The sequence below is a fragment of the Gossypium arboreum genome, chromosome 2, assembly GCF_025698485.1.
Source record: "Gossypium arboreum isolate Shixiya-1 chromosome 2, ASM2569848v2, whole genome shotgun sequence".
Lineage (NCBI taxonomy): Eukaryota > Viridiplantae > Streptophyta > Magnoliopsida > Malvales > Malvaceae > Gossypium > Gossypium arboreum.
Genome location: NC_069071.1, coordinates 35173077 through 35197589, shown reverse-complemented (window position 1 = coordinate 35197589; position 24513 = coordinate 35173077). Strand labels below are relative to the sequence as shown.

Genomic DNA, 24513 nt, shown 5'->3' with positions numbered 1-24513 from the left:
TTACCCAAAGCAAAAAGAAAACAAAGGCATGGATTTAGTTCTTTTTGTTTAATTCTTAAGAGTGACGGGAATAGAGAGAGATCCAATGAATTGTATGTCGACCACTGACAATGTTGTTGTTGCAATAACTTTCTTTTCTGCTTACTATACAACAAAATACCCAAGTTTTTTCAAATTGGAAAACATGCGAACAGATTGCCTTGTAGATTGGGTATATATATATAAATGCTGAGAAAGACAAAGAAAGAAGATGAAGACAATGGCAGTGGTAGCGATAATAATTAGGGGTGTTAAATCGGTTAATTGAATTAAACTAGCATTAACTAAATTAATCAAACTTTTTAAACCCTTAACCATTAACTGAACTAAAATTCTTCAAAACAAATTAACCGAAATTTTTATATTTTTATTTTTTTGTTAAAACAAATATAAAACATATCAAAAAATAAATTGATAATGTTCATTTAACCAAATTAACCAAATTAAAATTAACCAAAATTAACCGAATTGGTAATATATAATATTGGTTTTTTGAAAGTTTGATTAATTTGGTTAATTATCCAATTTCGTACCGAATTAACCGATAACCAAACTTTAAAAAATCATTAACCAACCGATTAACTGAATTATTTCGATTCGGTTGGTTAATTCGGTTTTAACCGAAATTTGAACACCCCTACTAATAGCTGGCTGGGGTTCTTTCTTTCACCCCCACATGAAAATGGAGTTACCTAATGATCCCCATCACCACTCCATCATATAAAAGCTTCAGCTGCTGCTGTTAGTGTTGTTCCTACAAGCTTCTATGGTTCTGGTATCTGCTTGGCCTTTTCATGCTTCTCGTTAGTTTTGAATCAGATGGCTCTCTTTGCATCATAGAAGCTCTCAGTAGATCACAATCGGAAGGCATCTTCATGTTGTTTTGCCTTCTTATATTAACGGATTGTGCCTACTTGATCCCCAAAACTAGAGGCCTTTCCGAGTGTTGCATCAATACGGAGGCCATAAAAGGGAAGACAATGGCTCTAAGCTTAGATAGCCTTTCTTCATCACCAAAATGTAGACCATGAAACCAATAGGCAGGACATAGACTTTGCAGTTCAATATCATTCGTACTATTTAGTTTTTGAACCCTTCTCCACTCGTTCTTCGCACCAAAGACAGATCAAAATGCTTGGGATTAACTGTTGCTGCTAAACATCCGGACTAAACTTGGTCCATTTTAATAATCTCAAGTCATCCATCTTGGAGTAAATCAAAATCCAAAGTTAGCTAAACTTTTTAATACCTGAATGCCTGATCCAAGCCAAACCCTGTGGAACTACTCATTTGCCACCTCTAAAGAACCCACTTCAGTCCTCCGGTACCAACTGAACAAAGGTCAGCCTGGTATGTTATTACTACTATCTTCTACATACTCTGGTTTACTTTGAAAGTAATGATAATTGAAAATTAAAGTAGCAAATACGTCTTGGAATTACACACCAGCTTATTTCATATATAGTACGTATGACATCAAAACAAAAAGGCTGCAAAGAAAGCATACCAGGCACTTAATGTACCTCATCATATCTGCTTTACAGAAACCAGAAATAGCATCAGAAACGTTCCATTTCAGTTCTTTAAAGTTAGACCCTTGCCAACCACTTAAGCAAACTTTTTTATTCTTCTTGGCTACAACACTATGGATTCGAGATGAAAAGACTAGTTTTGTAGCTTGGCAATTTCAGCTTCAGACAATTTAGTTTTCCTTGCCATTTTTCTTTTCACCGCCTTTCAAGAACCGTGAGAACCAATATGCTGAAGATTTGGGATGCCGAGTGAGACCGTTCTTGTAATCTACATAAACCAAACCAAAGCGCTTGGTATAGCCTTGAGCCCACTCAAAATTGTCTAATAATGACCATGCAAAGTATCCCCTCACATCTGCTCCATCCCTGTATGTAAATATGTAAATGTAATGAACTTGAATTTCTTTCATTGACTATAAACACAAGTAATATTCAACACTCCATGCAATCGAGTGGGTTCAGTACTGAACTTTGATAATATCATCAGACATAATATATGTATAAATAAATACTAATAAAATATTTGAGGATTTAATTACACCGACCACATTCAAATAAACCTCCAAGAAGATGCTCAATTAGCAAATTTCATCCATCTTTAGTTATAAGAAAATCTCCAAATACGTGGACTAAATCCCAATAATGTTGTTTATGATGGATTACATATAAACTATCCATTATTCTCAACATTACCTTTTTATTTGATCTTTTAAAAAGATTAGGGGTGATGAATTTTCATTTTTAGTACAAAAGCAGACCCATTAACACCTCCCACATCCCATGTAAATCCCATCCCGCCAATCTCACTTGAGCTTGAGATTTTCAACATACAATCTGCAAGTTCCTGTCACCAGAATATCCCCTTGGGAACTTCCAGCTTTGTAGTTGCTTTAATTCGTAAAGTCTGCATGTGATATGAAAATTAAAAGTGGACCAACTCACTTGATTGCCTGAGCGACTGCAGCAAGGTATCCCTTAAAGTAGTGAACTCTTAATTTGTCATCAAGAATCTCATTGAGGGGCAAACTGTTGTCCTCTTCATCATCCATCCCTGCCAAAAATTTGACATAGAAAAATAGAAAAAATAAAAATCAGCGGAGGAGAAGCAAACCAAGCTTGTTTAGCAGTAAGGATACCAGTTGATTGTACAATTTTATGCCGACTACAGAAGGTTCTACAGTAGCCCGTCAACAGGCTGAACCAGAAAGATACCTCATTTATGAGGTGCTTGACCAGCTCACAAGGAATATTCCCTATGTTGCTAAAAAGAAAATGTCTTCTAGAAGTAAGAAAGATTTTTATATAGGGTGTCACCAAATAAACCATGCAGAAACTGCTTATATGAAAAATAGATGCAAAAGCAAAAGCAGAAACCATAAATTGATTATCATTGCAATTCTTAAAGTCAAACTGCATACCATTCTCGGTGATGTATATTGGGGGATTATTGTATTTTCGCGCTATATAATTGAGAACCTTCCGGAGGCCCCAAGGGACAATGTAAAGCCATTCTGAAGCTGCCTGCCATGCTTTAATATTTTAGCATATTGAAATGAGCCAAAGAAAGATGTGGTATCATATAAAATACACATGTACAGTAAAGAGACAAAAGAGTATGCACCTTTTCACCAATCTTTTCACCCCCTTCCCATTCAACTGATAATTACAGAGAACATTAGTATACAAATCACAGATAGACATAAACACATAAACATGGAAATTATTACCGATTCTCTCCATCTCTTGTGCTTTATAGAAATAACTTTCTTCAGAACAACTTGTTGCATGAGTAATAAACCTTGACGTATAATGATTAAGACCAAGAAAGTCCAAAGAGTTTAAAAGCAATTTCTTTTCTTCCTCCGAGAACTTGGGAAGTCGATCTCCTAATCTTTCAAGCATAACTGCAGGATAGTCTCCATAATATAATGGGCACAAGTACCTGTAGCAATAGTATTGCAATTAGGATGTAATTTTATCAACAGGGTCAGTTGGGGATGATGTACATAAAATGTTCAATAATATTTTGATTATGACAAATAACTCTTCTTTTAGCAATGCCTGCAGTTTAAATTGCTTGCTACCTTGCCATTGAACATCAAGGCCAATATAAGTATCCTCACCTATCTCACCCACAGGAGATTCTTGTTGCAAAGCATCATAAATATTTTGATGAGATTAGACATTTGAGGGACGAATTTTAAACGGATTTGAAAATTTTTCACTCATACAAAAAAAATGATTAGATAGGTATTTATACAAAGAGAAAAAATTATCTAAGGCAAGAAATAATATACAATCCCTAATTTCAAGTATATCTAATCCATAATTTCAGAGATTGGAAGAATCTCATGGCTGTCAAATATTGGCTGTCAACAGCTACTATTCAAGGCTCTCAACATTTTTACATGCAACATTTCTCAAATATAATAAAGGGAACATTTTCCATTTACATTTATGAGAACATTTGCATTAGTTTGAACTGATTTTTCCAGACCTCATAACTTAGAAATTATAGAAAGCTTGACAGATTGACTATTTACAACTAACTTATCTTTTATGGCTCCAAAAACTTCATGGTTACGAGGGAAAACAATCAATTATTTTAGAACATTATGTATCAATTATAGTGATTTAGGACCTAAATTTTAAGACTTTGAAATCATGAATATAGTGGAATATTGAATCAATTCATTGAGTAATCTTTTGTAAAGTTACAACCTACATAAAGTACAAAATAATATCACTAATTCTTAAGAGAAAAATATTGACAAATTTGACACCTAGTGATTCAAGCATCAAGGCTCAATATCAGGCTCATAGACGTGATGGGCTAGGCCCAATATCTAGCTCATAGACATGACAGGCATACACTACTTCAAAGCCTAATAACAAGGTCAAAAGCCAAGCAAATCAAAGCATGACTGAATGGGATCATACAAGACTTCATTACAAAGGCCTTAAAAGTGCATACGAGGAGTAAAGGAAATCAAGATTTCAAATCTTGAAATCTTTGGTCCAAGAAACCGAATCTTGAAGTCAGTGCCCGATAGATTACATGCACAAGCTTAAACGAGTCAGTTTCGGGAGCGAATAGATCACAAGTACAAGTTCTTAAAAATCGGCTCATTGAGATGTCCACAAGCCCATAATGAAATTTGGAAAAGTGTCACAGGACTAGACCTTTCGTCTTGTAATCTGTATAGCTTTAGGCGATTCTTTCGCTTCAAATGCGACTAAGTCAGCCTAACTCTCACAAATTGAGAATTATCGCAAAATTTTTCTAATGCACCAAAATATAGCAGAAGCAATCTCAAAGACAAAAGAAGCTCAAAAAAACAGAATAGTCACAGTAAAGCAATGCATACAAGGTATTTGAATAAATGCTCTCGATTTAGTATTCACTATTAAAAAATTGAATACAATGAATTATTACAAATGAAGGGAAGGCTCTATATTTATAGTTAAACTCTCTCAAAACCAACGGTATAGATCGAATTACAACAACAGACAAGATCAAAACCTACCTACAATTAAGGGATTCACATAATCCCTAAGATTACAAAATCAAATCTTATCAAATTATTAATCTTCTAAAATTACTTTCCTTATTTACCTATGTGACAGCCCAAAATTGACCCTAGTCGGAATGTGGTTTCGGGACCGCTAAACCGAGTCACCGACATGCTCGAACGTAATATTTATTGTCTAGAATATGGGAAAATGCATGTGTAAATTTTGAATTCTTTGATTTAGTTAATTTGATTGTGAATTGAAAGAAAAAGGACTCATGTGAAAGGATTTAAAAATATGTAGCTAATTTTAAGAGGTTAATAAAGGAATGAAGCAAAATAAATGGAGTTGCATGTCAAATACTCCATTTATTTTGGATGAGTGGTCGGCCATGTCTAGATTATATAGGGGGACATGTTTCCAACATGTCTAGTTAGTGCATTATGTAGAAAGAATTAAGAAATGAAAAAAAAAAAGAAAAAATGAGCATGAATGCCCCCCATGGTGCCGTAGCTAGAGAGAAAGAAAGAAAAAAAATTGTCATTCATCCTTTCTTTGAGCAAAGACTAAGAAAGAAAAACAAAAAATTGTTCATCTTTTCCCTCCTTCCTTTGGCTGAAATTCCTAAGAGGAAGAAGAGATTTTTGCTTCATTTTCTTTGTTTAGAAGAGATCTAGAAGGAGATTTGGCTAAACTTGCATCAAGATTAAACTCAAGAGCAAAAGGGAGCTAAATCCAATAAAGGGAAGGAAAAAGTGATCGAATAGCCGTTGAAGCCGTTCGACAACATCCGAGGTAAGTCCTCAAGAAATGACCCTACTCGAATTATGTGAAATGAAATATGGATGTATAATGATTATTGATTTATGTGTGTATGAGTATTTGAATGATATCCTGCTAAGTCCCGGCGATTATGCTAGTGATATGTTTGTGTTTGAGCCTTAATAACGAAAATGAAACATGGATGTGTAATGATTATTGATGTATGTGTGTGCATGAGCAATTGAATGATATCCGCTAAGTCCCAAGACATTTATGCTAGTAATTATATCCGGTTAAGACCAAGGCAATTGTGCTAGTGACTACATCCGGCTAAGACCAAGGCATTCGTGCAAGTTGTTAAATCCGGGCTAATACCAAGGCATTTGTGCAAGTCGTTCTATCCGGCTAAGACCAAGGCATTCGTGCATGTGGTTATATCCGGTTGTATTCAAGAAGCTTGGGCTGGAGGTGAGCGTTGGTTGTTGTAATAAATTTAATTAGTACGCGAAAAGCCCAAAGGATAAGGTATGTTTATATGTGCATTGGAAAAGTCGATATGTTTGAGTAACATTCGCTCAATCGACTAACGAGTTTTCAGCTATTGAATTGGTTGATATCTTGTGAAAGTATATAATGATGAAGTGTGAAGTAAGTATGATTATGTGAATGCGTATTAATGAAATGATTCATTTGGCTATGTGAATGTAATGCTTTAGTTAAAGCTGATTTTATTGCTTGAGACTTACTAAGCATAAAAATGCTTACCCCGTTGCTTTGGCTCTCTGTTTTATAGATTTTGCTCGTTAGCGATCGGATTCGGGATCATTAAAGTCAAGTCATCTACACTATCAAAGCCTCCATTTTGGTATAATTTTGGTTGAACTTTGAAATGGCATGTATAGGACTACCCTATTGTTGAAGGTCATGTACCTTTCGGTTTTGTGTAAACTTGGATAGCCATGCGAAAATGGCTTATATACGTTTTTGGTATGATACTATAATCGTTGTATGTTGATCATTATGGGGTATGGAATTGTTTTGAGAAGATTAGCCATTGGAATGGTTAATCATGATCACACTTTGTACTATGTATGCAAAGAGGGCAATTGAATCGTGGAAATCATGAAATAGGTAAAGGTTACCTTGAAAACAGATGCTGGCAGCAGCAGTGGTGTGGTTTTGAAAAATCACCAAAATTGTAGGAATGGTATTAAATAGTGAATAAGTTATGTGAATGAACCTTGATGAGTCTACTTTCATATAGAAGAAACGAAACGGTCATAGGAGTTACTTGTTAAGAGATATTAAAGTTATCGTGAGACAGGTCAGAACGGTTTCGGGTCCCCTGTCATGACTTTAAAAATTTACTATAAATTATCCGAAAGAATTAGGAGTCATGCCTTATATGTGCAGATTCCATTTTGAGTCTAGTTTCATTAGAAACAAACGGCACCAGATTAAAGCCCTGCATGAGAGATATTCAAGTTGTAACGCGAAGGTCGAGAAGTCGATCCTCGTAACATGGGTGACTTTAACTAATAAACTGTACCAATTGGCCCGACCAAAAATTCTAGAAATAAATCCATGGAAGGATATATGAGTCTAAATTGTGGAAAATTTACGAAATCGCTTTCGAGTTTTGAAACTCGAGATATGATTTTAAGGCGACATGGACGCAGTTTTCCAGCCTGTCTGAAATGCCAAATTGGTCGGTGCTTTAAGAGGACTTGGCTCGTTAACCCCTCGCGTCCGACACCGGCGATGGTCTCAGGTTCGGGGTGTTACAACCTAGATAATCCTAATTTCTCATAAATGATTCGCTGGACCACCAAAGCTTTAAGTAGATGAGTTTCATCACTTGTTCTTCGAATCGAATCAATTTAAGTGGGTTAATGAGCCCGATTTAATATGTAGACTTCTATGAGACGCTCTTTCTGCTTTAGTCACGAGCTCTGAACCGCGGCTCCTAACATTCTCCCTTACCAATTCTCACACCACCCTCGTTGCATCCTTGGCATGAGATTGTTTTGATTCGCCTCGGAACTTTCTCGACACCTTAGCCCTTTCTCGACTAGCTTCACTATTGGGTAGTCTTGCCCCTCAAAACTTTTGTTTCGGCTTCTGTCGTCTCCTAACTCGACCCGTTTTGCTTCTCTTTGGTACACCTCGTTCGCAAGAGCTCGTTACTCGCCCACATTCTGACTTACCTCGATCTGGATCCTCTTGATCCAAACAACCAGGCTTCGACATGCCCACATTGAACACTACACTAACCTTGAGTTTTCCCGTCAACTCTAATTTATAAGTCCCTCGGCTTTCCCACTTCAGAACTTTGAAAGGACTCTTGTGTTCTTGCCAAGCCAATAGATTAGAACGAAAAACACTAACGAAATGTTTGAGATGTACCTCACTCAACATTTATTCGTCTCAACTGGCCAATTTGCATCACCACCTTACCGCCAAAGTCTGATGCACAACCCACCTTTATCATAGGTGGTAGCCCCACTAATGACTCAACAAGTTTTTGCCCAACTAACATTTCCAAAGGAGCTTCCTCAGCAATCCGATCTACTAAGTTAATGTTCCTCCCATACGAAACATCCTCAGCTAGTTATATTGCCGACAAAACCTTGATTCCAACCTTCATGTCTCGATTTATCGACACAACAATTCGTGATATCAAATCATCAAATATATGAATGCAATTGACAAAATGAAAAAGGCATGCCTTAATCTTGTCATGGAAGTTCAAGCTAAAAAGAAAACCGTAATCATTTAAGTGGATTAACTCAAAATCTTTCTTGCCCTTCCACTTGGCGAGTTGTAACTCAACTCCTCGTGCTACTCCCACAGTAAAAACCTCTTTGAAATTTACCGTCTTAATCCTCTTATTCGTTTTTCTAATCAATAGACCAAGTTTGCTAGTGACTTTCTCCGATATGAATAAATCTTATGCTTCTTTATCGACAAGAGCACTTTCTCTAGCCCGCAATGTTAATATCCGCAAACATCAACCATAACTGCTTGTTAGTACTCTTTGCAGGAATGAGTATTATGACTCAAGCTTTGAAGTCTTACTCTTATCGGGCTCCGCTTTCTCTCCCTTACTAGTCACGGATAACTTAAATCACTCTAAACACTCCTGCAACCTATGCGGCCTATAACACAAAAAACATTTCACTAGCTTTTTCTCACTCTCATTGGATTTCGAGGCTACAAGAACCCTTACAATAAAACCAAGCCTCATGGCCTCTTCTTTTAGCTTAACATCCCCTTTGATAGCAGAAAACACAAATATCTTTGAACAGTTCCTTACCATATGTAGACCATTGCAAATGAAGCATTTTATCTCACTCCTTTTCTTTTTTGGGTTGTTGATTTTCCACTTACCGTTTCGTGGTTCCCTATTGTCATTGTTGCCACTATTACGTTGCCATACTCGTCATGTCCTTCATCTTTCCCACCAATGCCCTTTCCATTTGGCTTTGAAGACACGAAATGCTCTTTCCTCAGAATAAGTTTAGTTAAGGATTCCCTACCGTCATGACTTTATTAAGTTCCTGGACTCTTTGGCGTTACAACTATTGCCTCACCCATGGCTTCAACCCATCAATTTTCTCGCTCAAATAAAAAATTTGGAGTATGAGTTCATTGAAATCCTGCACATACTCCCTACCTGTGACCTATTGCATAAACCGGCACAACTTTACCTGAGCATCTTCCTCGTCATACTCTGGGTAAAATTGTGCCTTGAATTCCTTTTGGAACTCTACCAAAGTCCCAGCTATGGTTCCATCACGCCTCTCATCTATAGATCTACGGTGCCATCGTAACAAAGAAACATCAATGAAATATATAGCAATAGTGTTTACCTTAATAACACCATCCATGATGCCTTTGGCACAAAAATTACTCCATTCCCCACAAAAAGTTGTCCACATCACTTGCGGATCTTGTCCCTGTAAACTCTTTCGACTTCGAGACATCTATCTCACGGTTGAGTGTTGCACCCAACACTCCTCTACTCATATAGTGGCTTGACACATGGCAAGCTCTCTTTTGAGCTCCTCAATTCCCCTCGTCGTGGCCATTATTTCCTCTTTTGAAGCCATCATCATGGCCTTGACAGCATCCTTCTTCTCCGTCAACTTACCCATAGTGGAATTAAGCACCTTTTACATCTTTTCCACATTCAAATTGAGAAACTCCAACACAAAATCTCTGAACTGCTCCCTCATTAAGTCTCACTTATCAATGCATCTTTCGATCACCTCAAGTGTCTCTCATACCCCCCAAAAACTCCTCAAAATTAACCACTCGTCCTTCAAAAGTCGACAACATGTCATTGATCGGCTTGTTTTCCCAACCCTCCCACGGGTGCCCATTGGCTCAATCTAATCTACAACTTCTTTCGACATCTCAAATGGTGCCTTTGTAGCCTTAGCACGAGTATCAACTGTCACGAGGCTACACTTTTCGTCTCGCAATCCATGCGACCTTAGGCGATTCCTTCATTTCAAATGCAATCTCAAAAACAATGATTAATTATAACCACAGAAAAGCAATGCAAATAAGGTTTTTGAGTAAATACTCTTAATTTAATATTCACTACTAAAGAATGGAAAACAATGATTAATTAAAAAACCGACAGTATAGACCGAATTACATTGACAAACGAGATTGAAGCCTATGTACAATTAAGGGATTTTAATAATCCACAAGATAACAAAATCAAATCTTTATCAAATTACAAAAATTTTAAAATTACTTTATTTACTAAGGGCTAATTTCCCATAAATGCTTCGCTGGGCCACCAAGGCCTCAAGTAGATGAACTTCATCACTTGTTTTTTGAATCGGGTCAATTCAGTGGGTTAAATGAGTCCTATTAAATATGTATACCTCCATAGGACGCTCTTTGTGCTTTGGAAACGGGCTTTAAATCACAGCCCATAACAAGACTTAGTTGAATATCTAGTCAAATTGTTAAAGTGGCATAGCTTGTAAACATTTTAAATTTTCTATTTAATTTTACTTAATTAGTAGATCAACATGTAAAAATTCGACCTAAGAAACCCATTTAGACCCTTGGACGAATTTCCCATTCAATTTCACGCTAAGATTTATTCACATGTTAGTTAGTTATTTGATAAGGTGTTGACTGAGTTGTCATGATTAGTTGGCACACTTCAAATCCTATTAAGATTAGGAGGGAGGCTATAAATAGAGTGCGCCCTCTTCCCTTTTTATTAATTTATTGATTATTTATTTTTGAGTTAATAAAATTCTCTTTAAGTATTTTTTAAAAGAACTTTTCCTGAGCTTTCTTTTAAAAGAGTTTTAACAATAGTTTTAAATTTGGGGAATCATCTTTTAAGCTTTTTTTTGTCAATGATTCTTTCTTGGAGGGAAAATTAGAGTCATTTAAAAAGGATTGTAGGTTCATCTTGTTTTCAAGGTTCTTAAGGGCTTCTACACGCAACTTATGTTTTTCATCTCTTTTCTTTTTTTCTCTTTTTTTTTTCTATTTTGTTCTTATTATTTTGAATCTAATCTTTGAATTTACTTGATTTCAAATCTTTTTTTAATTAAGAAGGGTGTTCTCATATCTTACCTCGTTAAGAAACATCCCAAAATTAGAAATTCTTTGCTTTTCTTGTTATTTGAATTCTTTTGTCACAAAACAATTTGCTTTTGGCTTAATTCTTCATTATACTAAACTGTTTTTGTTATTTTGTTTCAGATCTGATTGAAGACTTCTTTAAAGTTCAAGAACAATTCTTTCTCTTCTAAGAGACCTTATTAGATTCCTTTTTCCCACCCTTACATTTCTTTGTTGTTGGGTTTCTTTTTCATTCGTTTTCATTTAACTTTTAATCTGTTTTGTTTCTTTTGTTTAGATCTCAATTCGACATCTTCTTCATCAAAGACAACCCAAATTACTTCAAACACTGGGTTCTTCATTCTTCTTGGCTGGTTGAACTTTGTTTTGATCTGTTTTTTTATTTCATTCGATTTTAGTCTTTAACCTTCAGATATGTTCTAACTGTTTATTTTCAGTTAGTTGACAGCCTTATTTTGTTTGGAATGCATCAAGAACAAGTGCTTTCTTAATTGACTTGGATTCTTTCAAGAACCTTAATTCTTAATTCGATCTTCTTGTTCTTTTATTACTTGATTTTTTGCCCTTTCAATTTTAACTTCAATTGTTTGTGCTTCATGTTAAATCAAACTCCAAGTTTCCTTATTCGTCTAGAGCCTTAGGTCAAATTTGCGATCTTATTCCACATTCGTCCCTACCACCTACTAACCATACAATTTACAACTATACATGGATTCTTTCCCAAACAATTTCAATTCTTTCTTATTCCGCATTCGTCCCTACCACCTACTAACCATACAATTTACAACTATACATGGATTCTTTCCCAAACAATTTCAATTCTTTCTACACTTTCCCTCAAGCTGGTTTAAAAATATTTCATAGTCAGCTTGGTTTTAGAAAGTCGAATTGTTTTCTCAGTAGTCTCTTTGTAAGCAAATCAGCTACTTCATCTTCAGTAGGAACCTAAGTCATGCACACTAAACCACCTATTTTTTCTTTATTCAAATGTTTGTCCACTTCAACATGCTTCGTACGATCATGAAGAACTAGACTGTTAGCTATAGAAATAGTAGCCTTATCATCGCAATACAACTTGATAGGTACGAGCTCTGAAGCTCTCAACTCCTGTGGTATTCTCCTAGTCCACATTACTTCGCAGATACCATGAGCACCAACCCTAAACTCAACTTCTGCACTACTCGCAACTACACTCTGCTTTTTACTATGCCAGATTACTAAGTTATCGCCAACATATATACAATATCCCAAGGTTGATCTCTTATCAATTATACTCCCAACCCAATTTGCATCATATAGCTTGAATTTGAAGATGTCCTTGAGATTTAAAGAACAACCCTTTGCCTGGTGTCCCCTTTAAATACCATAGAATCCTATAAGCAACCTTAAAATGTTCAGGACCAAATGAGTGAATGGGAGTTTCTACCAATTTGCAATCCATAATGTCTGGTCATCAAGTAAATCAAATACATACGCTGATTTACAATAATTCCCCCATTAGACCTCACAAACTCCATTCTAAGGAAGTATTTTAGAACTACGTTTTTTATTTCAAATTTCTTGGCTAATCTCATTTTCAATCTATCCATCTCATCATAATCTCCTATTAAGATAATATCATCAACATATACTATTAATATAGCAACCTTACCTTCTCCTGAATGCTTGTAAAACATGGTGTGATCCGCTTGACTTTGTATAAACCTATACTTCTTTACTACCTTGCTAAAACGTTCAAACCATGCTCTAGGTGACTGCTTGAATCCATACGTCCTTTTTTAGTTTGCAAACTTTTCTAGCCCCAAGTTCTTCTTCAAAGCCAAATGGTAGGCTCATAAATACGTCTTCTAGATCTCCATTGATAAAAGCATTTTTCACATCAAGTTGATACAAAGGTCAACTAGAATTCATAGCAAGAGATAACAAGACTTAGATTGTATTTATCTTCGCAACAAAGGAAAAAGTTTCTCGGTAATCTATCCCATAAGTTTGAGTAAAGCCTTGGGCTACTAATCATGTCGTATACCTTTCTATACCAGCATTTGCTTTACTTTTGACTGTGAATACCCATTTGCTCCCTACAACCTTCTTCTCAATGGATAGTTCAACTATCTACCATGTACCATTCATCTTTAATGCCATCATATCTTCAAATACTGCCAATCTCCAATTCCGCTCATCTAGTGCTTCCTTAATATTTCTAGGCACCATAATGTTTGAAATCTTAGAAGTGAAAGCTCTATACTTGGTAGAAAGGTTGTCATAGGAGATGTATTTGACAATTTGATGTTTAGTGCAAGTTCGGGTTCTTTTCTTAAGGCAATAAGAAAATATGATTCTTGAATAGGAATAATAGGTATTGGGTTTAGACTAGATTCAGGAAAAGCAATTTCATCAGGATTCAAAATAAAAGGCAAAGAGGATGAAGGATCAATGGAATCCAAATTACCTAATATATTTGGATGAACTTCATTCGAGGATTTGTTATGGTTGTGTGCTTGGAAGAACAAATGATCTTTACTTCTGTCAAGGATATTTCTCCTAGAATAAACCATAGGCTCAAGATTGGATCAATTTTTTTGCCATTCGTAGTATTTCCATATATGATAGTCCAATATCAAATTCAGTGTTTCCAAGTTGGTTGACCCTAGTTCCCTTATCCAATTTAGTAGGTTTTGTTTTGAAGAGTCAAAAACTATTTGCGATAAAGGTTTTATTTCCCAAAAATTCGGTTCCTCTAATTTCTCCACTTGAATGAAACTTTTGCTGAAAAAAGGTAAATTTTCTAAAAAAGTTGCATTCACTGTCATATAAAATTTCTTGGTACATAAATTATAAAATTCATACCCTTTTTTATTAGGAGCATATCCCAAGAAAACACACTTTTTTTCCCTCGAATTTAATGTAGACTGATCTTTTTTAAACGTGCACATAAGCTATGCAACCAAAGATCCTAGGAGAAAAAATATTGATAGATATGACACCTAAAAAATATTGATAGATATGACACCTAGCTAACGATATAATTTATAGCCATACATGGATTCTTTCCCAAACAGTTTCAATTCTTTCTACATTAAGAATCATTTTACCCTTGATTTTAGGACTAACTTAGAGGATTTTATTGCTAATATCCTAGTTTATAATTTTTGGTTGTATATAGCTACCTAGGTTTGTACCATTGTTACATACAAGTTACTCAAGAAAATGTTGATGGTTTTTCCATCCTCTTTTTGTCATCTTTCTTTTCATATTTTATTAGTGCCAATGTTAGCTTTTGGGTTATTGATCTTGTGACCATGCAGAAACTTACTAGAGACACAAAATGCATTGTCGTTATTTATCCCAATTACTGTTTCAAGACCAAGATTCAGGGAAGAAGACTGGACTTGCTAAGGAAAAGGTGGAAATACTCTCCAGTAGTCGAGTCCTCAGATATCAGTGAAGAAAAGTTGGAAATACTCCAAAAATTAGTCGGTCAAACTCAACTTTCAACCCTTGCTCCTTCCTATGTAGCTGGATCCACATCCTTGGCTCATAAAGGTAATGATTTATGCGCCTTCAATGGCAGAAAAGCAAAGTTAATTGATTGTAATGTGGATTCAACAACAACCAACCAAATGACAGTTGATGAAACTTTATTTGACCACCAAGAAAAAGGTATGCGAACTGAAAAGATCACTATATAGGCTCAATCTCCTTAAGCTTGGTTTGATAGATTTATTAAAGATGTGAAAAGACAAGGATATTTTCAAAGTCAAGCAAAACATACTTCATTCATCAAACATACACAAGAAAGAAACTCTCCGCCCTTATTATCTATGTAGATGGTACAATCTTAACAAGGAATGATATTGTGGAGTTGAATTGTCTAAAGGACTATTGGTAAAAGAATTCAAGTTCAAGGACTTTAGACGAGTCAAGTATTTCCTAGGGATGGAAGTAGCGCATTAAAGGAGTCGAATTTTGTATCTCAAAGAAATTTTGTACTTGATATGTTAAAAGAAACAAGAATGCTTGGATGTAAACCAACAAGTACTCAATGAACACAAGTCAAAAATTGGGATCTAATGAAAGTAATCTAGTGGACAAAGGCAAATATCAGAGGCTCATTGAAAAATTGATATATTTGTCACACACTAAACCCTGTATTGCTTTACTAGTTAGTGTTGTGTGTCAATTCATGATTCTGCAAGACCACATGAAAGCAGTCTATAGAATTCTAGGATACTTAAAGATGACTCTTGGAAAAGGTCTCTACTTCAAGAGGAATACAAGCCGATACATTGAAGTTTTCACTAATGCAAGTTGGGCAGGCTTAGTCATTTAAATAGTGGTCATGTTGCGTTTGCGGCAATTGTGAACACAACAAATGCTATCTGGGTCATTACGATCATCACGATCATTAAGGCCATAACACACCTTATTTAAAGGAATACATGAAATAATAAAACCCTAAGTGAAACTGTCAGATTTCAGTTTCCTAATTAAGGAATATTTGAGTGTATCAAGTAGGATTCTGTAAATATTTTATCCCTAACTTTAAGGCTGTTTTTAGGTACAACATCCCTAGAATTAGTCTGTTTCCTAGTGTAAAGTTTCCTAAGTTAGGCTCACTATGTGTATAAATATTTATGTAATTTCTTGTGAAAAATAATCGAAATAGCCTGTTTTTAACAGAAACTTCTATAAAAAAAAATCCTAAAGATATCTGGGTCTCTCTCTGTCGAGTCCTAAGGTTACATTCTCCCTTTGATGAACTGAAGGTTTCAGTCTCCTTTCAATGAGCTGAATCAATCCCATACATACAATCATAACAAAGCTCAAGCCTAAGACTTTTAAGCTTGAGCTCAATTCAAAATAAAAATCAAACTGCTTGAAATTGCTCAATGAGGCTCAGTTAAGCTCATATACCTAGTAAAAATAAGCTTGATTCTCATACTTGACTTCAAACTCAATTGTTTATACTTAAGCTTGAGTTCAAATTGAGATTTTCTAATACTAACTAGAAACTAAATATATTAAATAAAAAAGTAAAAAAGTTCTATTATGTTCACAGCTAATCGAGGTCCAACATGAGGATACTCAAACTCAACTCACTATATAGCCCAAGCAAAATTCGAGTTTCCTAGTAACAAACCAAAATAGCTAGCTAGTGGAAATGTCTCATTCACACCCTAACTTGGCTACATCAAATTTGAATCTTCTTTCTATATGTTTAAGCTAAAAAAAAAAACAGAAAATCCAATTAAAAATCTACTCTTTATATAGGTGATCAAAATAATTAACTTGTTATCTAAAGTGAAAAACATTGAACACAAGAAGAAATACCATCCAAGTTGAAAATCAAGGCGCCTTGCTGCAGCAGATTTATCTTCAATTTTATCAGAATTAGCCTCTGCCCATTCACAATCTAGCACCAACCCAATTTGTCCACCTTGCTTATCCTAGAAAAGTATAGCAACAGCAGTGGCAGAAAGAATGTTATTCTTGTCATTATACATATAAGAGTTTTCTTCTTTTTTTTCCCATGGAAAACTACAAATGACAATCATATGATGATCACAAAAAGAAAAAATATATTGGCATGGAAATGTAATTTGTAGTATGTCCTGGATATAAATCTTTGCCTTCATTTGGAGAGTCTTAGAGAATGAACAAGATAACCAAATGAGACAGCTGTATATAAAGGTGGGTTTCATCAAAGAAACAGATCTAAATTTTACATTATAACTTTGGTTGAGGTGGTGAAAAATTATACTTGAGAGTTTGAAGCTATGTTATTTACTAATGACAACAGGAGGTATTCAACTAAAAATAATAACCAGTAAAGATTATCTGTGCAACCACATTCAAAATTTTATATGCCTTAAAGGCCTACATCATCAAAAGTGAAATAAGTCCATAACCTAATGCTGGCATTTGAACATGTAATCTTTTGGAAATTAAAAAGAAACGAAAAAGTGAACATCCTCGAAGAGTTTGCTAGATTAGATCTCAAGTCTGCCTTTTCCCTTTCGATGGCAAGAGGTTAGTTTTTCCAACAAATGAGAACAAAGAAAGGAAATCAGTAAGAACAAAGGATGTTAAAAAACTGTAAAAGAGTTCCTCTAAAATTTCAAGCACCTCTTATTTTTGTAGTTTATGATCAAATAGAGAATTTCAAGATATAGCACAACATGACCAATGATTTCTATTTTTGATGATGGATGTTTACTGACTCCCTAACTCTTTCTCTAGATCTGTTCATTTTACAGTACCTTGTACTTGCTTCTGTATATTGAAACAGCCGTTGCATGGGCCAAGATCTGATGATGCGCAGCCAAATATGGTTCTGCTGAAGAACCTTCACGTCTTCCAGGAGCAAATATCCCAGTATCATACCCATTCACTGCAGTTTGGAGCGGTTCGTTTATAGTGATCCAGTTCTTTACTCTGTCACCAAAGTGTGAAAAGCAAGTATCTGCATAGATGGCAAAGTAATTTCTGGAAATGACCAAGTAAAAGCCATTCCAATGTTAGTATACATGTTATTAGGTTCATAAATCTTGTAGTGACACTAAAATGAAATAATTTACTGTGAGATTTTCCCTGATGTTAAGAGAGATACTAGAAGCAAATGATACATATAATCTATAATTACTGTGCTCTTACCCTAAAAGGATACAACTTTATCCATGCTATGCTATGCTATGTTACCCGAATCCCCTTTCCCCAGCCAAAAAGAAGGAAAAAGAGAAAAAAAAAAAAAAGGGGGGGGGGGGGAGTCATATAATTCAAATGGACTTGATCTCTAACCTCATAAGAATATTTCTAGTGATATTACTAGAACTTTCAGTTAGGATCGACCATTAAGGTTTCTTCATATATTCTACACTTGACATGTGAAATACAAGAAACTTGTCTCTATGGAAAGCTATGAATTACAGCTCCAAAGGCAGGACCAAACTGGGTGATCTAAGTTTGAATAACAACCAATCAATAGCAACCTGCATTACACTGGCAAAGAAGTGTAAAACCCCAAAACTATGGTATCATCTAGTAAAGAATTTTATTATTAGAGAAACTTCAGCAGGATTACCTTGCCATTTACAATAAGCTAGTAACGTGTTTATAGTACCCCAGGTGGCTTAACAACTTAAGACCGATATTAGAGAAAACTGTTTGATCGGAACTCCAAGTTGATTTCATTTTCTGAATAATAAAGGAAAAGGGTTGATGCTACACAGAGGAAAATGCGAACTTACGACAAAAAACAATTTTCCCAAAGACTTGTTAAGGGAAAACAATGCAGCATAACAGATCTACAACGTACAAGGTATTATTATTTTAGTCTTCTTCCTAGACACGATGTCATCTAAATTTAAGGAAAAAGTAGGCTCGAGTCTGCAACATCAATAGAATGTTACAAGGAATCTTCCTAGAAAATGAAATGAAATAGATTCTAACTGATTCTCTGTCTCAAGGTATTCTAGTTTCCCATGTACATAAGAAATGAAAATGACTTGTGTTATATTAGCATTCGTGACAAAAGGGTGCTAATAAAATATAAGTATCTTCTTCTTATTCTTACTTGCTAAGTCCCTTGTGCATGTCAACTTTTACCGGTACCACCATTTAGCCACAAATAAACAAGCATGTATTCATATTTTCTAAGGGTGTTCCTTCATTTGGAATTTACAATCTCATAACACCTTGATGTGGGATGCAATATACCTAGCTTCAATATCTTTCCTTTGATCATGAGTGTCAAACCACAAATTTCTGCAACTTCTAGAGGCTAGCTAATGATCAAAGTTAGGAGTGGGCCAATAACCACGAAAGCATCAGGCAATCAAAGAATAATATCAGTATGGAAATCTATATATGCTTTGTCTAAAACTAAAATAGAGCTAAGTATGTGGACTCTTGTCAACAAACTATTAGTAGGCAAGAAACATATTATGTGATACCCAAGTTCCAACTAAGGGTGTATATAAGCTCGGGAAAAACTTGAACATGGTCAATCAATGCCAATCCAAGCTTGAGAACCAAGTTCAAGCCTCTTAATGCCCAACTTGAGTGCTTTGTGAGCCTAATCGAACTTTTTATTTTTAATATAATCTTTTATTACTTTTAATCACAAATAAAAAAACTCAATTTGATCTCAAACACACAATCAAATTTGATATCAACCATGATAGTTGAGTTCATTTTTACTAGGTAAACAAGTCTAGTTGAGAGATATTGGATGGTGTGGTTTAAAAATGAAACTTAGGGCCTGTTTGTTTTGTTGAAAATGACTTCCAGAAAATAATTTCAAGCATAGACTTGTTTTTTGGAAATTTTGATATTTTTTGTTGTTTTGATGATGTGCAAATATTTTTTTGTTATTTGCTCAATTTTCAAAAAAAGATTTACATTATTAAACAAAGGAGAAATTCAATGGAGATTGTAAAAGTTTTTAGACAACCCTGATTGTAACAATTAGATTGCTTCCTTAAACCTAACATTTTAGGAAAAAAAAACTTTCGATTGCTTCTCTACTTCCATATTAGATCAAAAGGATATAGGATTAAAGAAGACAAGATGGAAAATCATACATTTTTTCTCCAGGATGAAGCACACTAATTCAAATTTGTAATGGGTTTAGCTATCACAAAGAAGTTTTGTTAAATTTATGGGCATTTCTCAAATTTGGTTGAATCAAGGTTCTAGTTAAAAACCAAAAAAAAAAAAAACAATGAAAGAAGGAAATATGGAAGCAAGAAAGAGGAAGAAGGCAAAGTCGCCAATGGTATCACTGGTGAGAAAAAGGAGTGGCAGCAATATTCCTTATAGGTGTTGAATGCATGTTGTCAATCAAAAGTTAGCAAAAAGGTCTGTAAATTGTCTTTTACTTTAAAAACGAGGTTTATTCATTGACTTGCAAAATGTTTTACTTTGACCATGTTCATTTTCTTCAAACAAGCACGAAAAAATTTTGAAAAAAGGTTTGTGGGGACAAACAAACCTTTTACTGTGCTCAAGCAAAGTTTGATGTAGTGAGTTGAAGCTGAGCTCAAGCATTTCACTATTTGAGCTAGGCCTGGCTTGATTACACCCCTAGTTCTAATAGACTATCAAATAATTCATTAAAGGCATAATACTTACACAATTTGCTTATCTAACCACCCTCCAATTGATTCTTGAAGATGCAAAGGGAGATCCCAATGGTACAAAGTTATAAAAGGTTGAATGCCTGCAAAAATGAGACCTTTGATTAACATATGTTATAATCATAGCTACGGCAAATTAAGTACAAATGGTTCCATACCCTTTTCAATAAGAGCATTAATAAGGTTGCTGTAAAAGGCAATTCCTTCTTCGTTGACTTTGGTTCCCACACCATCTACAGGAACAACATAAAATAGTATAACAATTTCATTTGTCACCAAACTCAAGGTACACCAAATTCTATAAGCTAAAAGCATAAAAGGAATTCACACTTCAAATGCAAATAAAGTAGCCTATGGGACATGATTGAGTCTTAGATCTTCATAGTGGAGGTCAAAATAAGATCCCTAGATCATCCAAAATTATATTATTAAGAAAAGGAATGTTGCATCCATTTAGTAATAAAAGCACAGAAATTGGGTACGAGTTGGGGAAAAGTTTAAATGAAGAAAATAGCCAACTGCAAATAAAGATAGATTTAAAACCTATTAACACCTCTCTATATCCTTCACTTATACATCTCACAGTCGCATGGCAAACTAGTTTTACTATCCACTCATCTAAAAACTAACAATTACTTGGTTTTGTGTACCAAAGAAATGATTGTGTCAACTATTTATTATTAGATAAACATTTATGTCACACTTTCCCATTAAATAAGCTTTACACATATACTTAATGCTTGAGACAACCAGAAGCTGGCTTCTTTTAGTGAGAACCAAATGTTGCATTTTCTTTGTATAATAATGCAGACATCACATCATTTTCTATGGAAACCCTGATTGTCCCATTTGTTATAAAAACACGAAGTATGCATCACAATAACAAAGATAAAATTTGGATGACAATCGAAAAATTCATTATAATTAAAACTTCAAAACTAGAATACACCTTCTCTTAAATTGATTGTTGCAAAATTCAGCCCATCAAACCTCCTAGTTACTACAAAATCTTCGAACTAAAATGCCAACTAGAATATTTCTATGATGTGGTCAAGGATAGATTAAAAGATTTAATAAATATTTCAATGACTTTTAAATTTAGTTAACTGACGAGGACTATTTTAGGGAATCAATAGTTCAATACTAACATTTGGTCCAGACATGATATAGAATAAGTGAACCATAGACAGCCAAGAATTTTGTTAAAACAAAAAGGAATGAAAAATCTTACATGCTATGATAAAATATAACATGTCCATCAAGTCTTTCCTATATCTAGAATCAAAATTAAGGTGTATACATAAGCATAAAAACTTCCCGTGACCACCCTTGGTTCTAGAAAGCTCAACCAGAAGTGCAGAAAGGATTTACTAAAGAAAATTGATGGAAACAAAGCAAAAGGGAAGACCAAATTCTGCATTTCAAAAGGAGAAGACTAAATTTTGCACTTATGACCAACTACAATTCTTTTAACTAGAGAAACTTACGAAGTAGAAGGAGGCAAATGTTTATTCTATGAAAATTTTTAATATTATAACATTACACAATCATTAACCATCTACAAGAACAAATAAATTAGAGAGTGAGAGAGAGGTAAAATGAAGGCATTTACTACAAGGGCATACCAGGAAAGATACGAGACCATGATATGGAGAACCTATAAGCATCAAATCCAAACTTGTGTATAAGGTTGACATCTTCCTGTATAACATTAGAAAATCAAAAAATCGAAATCTGAAAGACCAGTGCGAACAAATATGCATTATATCATAGTAACGAACTTTATGATAATTGTTTGAATGTTCATGTCTACCCCTAGTCCCTGTACTTTTCAAACTTTTCAGATTTGGTCTCCCTACTTTTAATTTCAGGAATTTAGTTCCTTGACTTATTTGATTTAAAAATAATAGTCCAAATGATAACAATGTTAATTGACTTCTTTAAAATTTAAATATATGTTATCAAATGGACTTTAATTTTTTAAATCAAGGTATTCAAATATAATGGAAGTTTGTTAATAGTGTTAACATTTGGACTTTAATTTTTAAATCAAACAATTACAAGGACTAAATTATTGAAATTAAAAGCAAAGGCACTAAATTTCAAAAGTTCGAAGGGTACAAGAACTGGGGACATAATTAAACCTTGTTCGTGTGATAATAGTTCAAGAGAAGTTTTCACCACCACCCCTCCCCATCTAGAGTCACTCAAAGGCATAAAGAACTTTCGAACTGATAATATCTAGGAAATAAGTTATACTGTTCAACACATGATACCTTTTTTCATAAACAACACCTACTTTTTTCCTAAAGATCCACTTCCCAATATAAAAAAGAGCACCAGATCTCCTGAATTCACTTAATAATAAAATCAAATTTAAAAATACAAAACTTTAACTTCTTAGAATGAACAAATAAGAAACACAGCATAACATGGCTAATCCTATATTACCCACCTTGTATCGATGATAATGATCAACTGCCACATCACCACTGCTTCCATCAATAATTTTTCCTAGAAAGACACAGTTTGCCAATCAAGTTCAAATGAAAAATCCCCTTATATCAAATTACCAACCCAAATAGTTACAGCAACAATTTGTCAGTTCCACTTCTCCTATATTATTAGTAGTTGTTGTTTTAAAAGAGAAAAGACATATACCTTCAGTGTGTGAAAAAGAATCCCATATGCTAGCACCCCTGCTACCCTCATTGCAGGCTCCTTCGATCTGAAAACATGAAAAAAGTAGCTAAACTCAAAAATCTAAAAGGATTTAATTATTTATAATGTGCCGGCTGCTAAAAGTCGAGTAAGAGTTAGTTTTTGGTAAATAAGTATCCAGAGGCAGATAGGTTGCTCCAACCCCTAAGGCAAGGCAAGATTTACATCTCAGAAAGCTTCATTGCTGCTTTCGGGATTAACATCAACAAGAGGCCACCAGTGAGACCCGAATCCAAGCATTTCATAATGAGGAGAGCAAGATCAAGCAATTAAGCCCTCGATGGCAATCCAGTAAGATGTTAAAAAGAAAATGCCATATTTTTACATCTCCACTTCATAAGTTCATAAAGAAGTATATTTTTATTTAAGAAGGTTTCAAATCCACCAAAAAAACAAAATATAACAACAATAACAAAGGCTTAATCTCTTGAAGTCTTCTCATCAGTTGAATTGCTCTGACTTTTTTATTTCATATAATTGCTAAATTGTAGCATTCATTATATTTCTATCAAACTTATTACTATGGATTCATGGAATGTGGATCGAAGAAACCAGCAAATATATATGGAGCCTTCTGATTTGTTTCAGAACCAGATATTAACTAGTGAGGAAAGCTTGGGTCATCCAATGACGGGGATGAACTTAACAAAAGGGAAAAAAGAAAACACTAAAAGTTAAATTGATGTGAATGGCGATGCTCATTGGATCATTAATTTTTTTCCTATTTTTTGAAAAAAATCTTTAAAAAAATGAAGGAAACTGGAACCTATAATGAAATCTCAAAAGAAATGAAGAGAAAAGACGAGAACAGAAGTCAGAGAAATTTGGAGAGACAAATCGTAAACTGAAACAGAATGCATGGCTTGCGTTTTTTAAGTTCCGCACATAGATAATATACCTGATATGCAGCAGTGGCAACCCCAAACACAAAATTAGGAGGGAAGTCAGCTCTGCACACTTCTTCTCCTTCCCCATTTTCTTTAAAAAGTTCCTTCTTTGCCATTTTCTCTTTTTCCCACCCTATTATCTCAAATCGCAAACAGAGAAATCAGAAGAAAGGGGAATCAGTTGTTGTATATTTATGTACTTATGCTTCTAATCTACGTCACAATTTCAGATTTCCGACTCAACGATTCCAGATTCCAAATAATTACTTTTCATTAGTTTTTTTTTTTTAGGTTAATGTC

General features: G+C 34.6%; 1 protein-coding gene across 1 annotated transcript; it reads right to left on the bottom strand.

Moving 5' to 3' along the window:
* Positions 1–1423: 1423 nt before the first annotated feature.
* On the bottom strand, positions 1424–24513 carry LOC108466917 (beta-glucosidase 42-like). The gene is made up of 13 exons (XM_017767290.2): positions 24225–24513; positions 23267–23333; positions 23061–23119; positions 22231–22306; positions 20764–20838; positions 20601–20688; positions 17729–17954; positions 16800–16915; positions 3299–3513; positions 3193–3227; positions 2990–3092; positions 2514–2622; positions 1424–1937 (listed from the first exon to the last, which is right to left on the bottom strand). The coding sequence occupies exons 1-13, from the start codon at positions 24327–24329 to the stop codon at positions 1742–1744; spliced, it is 1470 nt and encodes a 489-aa protein (XP_017622779.1). The 5' UTR covers positions 24330–24513; the 3' UTR covers positions 1424–1741.

Excerpts from the sequence above, each read along its gene's own strand:
- LOC108466917 (XM_017767290.2), bottom strand. The coding sequence starts at position 24,329 with ATGGCAAAGAAGGAACTTTTTAAAGAAAATGGGGAAGGAGAAGAAGTG. Across the intron at positions 17,955-20,600 it reads TGGTTAGATAAGCAAATTGT|AAATTACTTTGCCATCTATG; the intron begins GTAAGTATTATG and ends GGTCATTTCCAG. Across the intron at positions 1,938-2,513 it reads GCAGTCGCTCAGGCAATCAA|GGATGGAGCAGATGTGAGGG; the intron begins GTGAGTTGGTCC and ends ATTTACATACAG.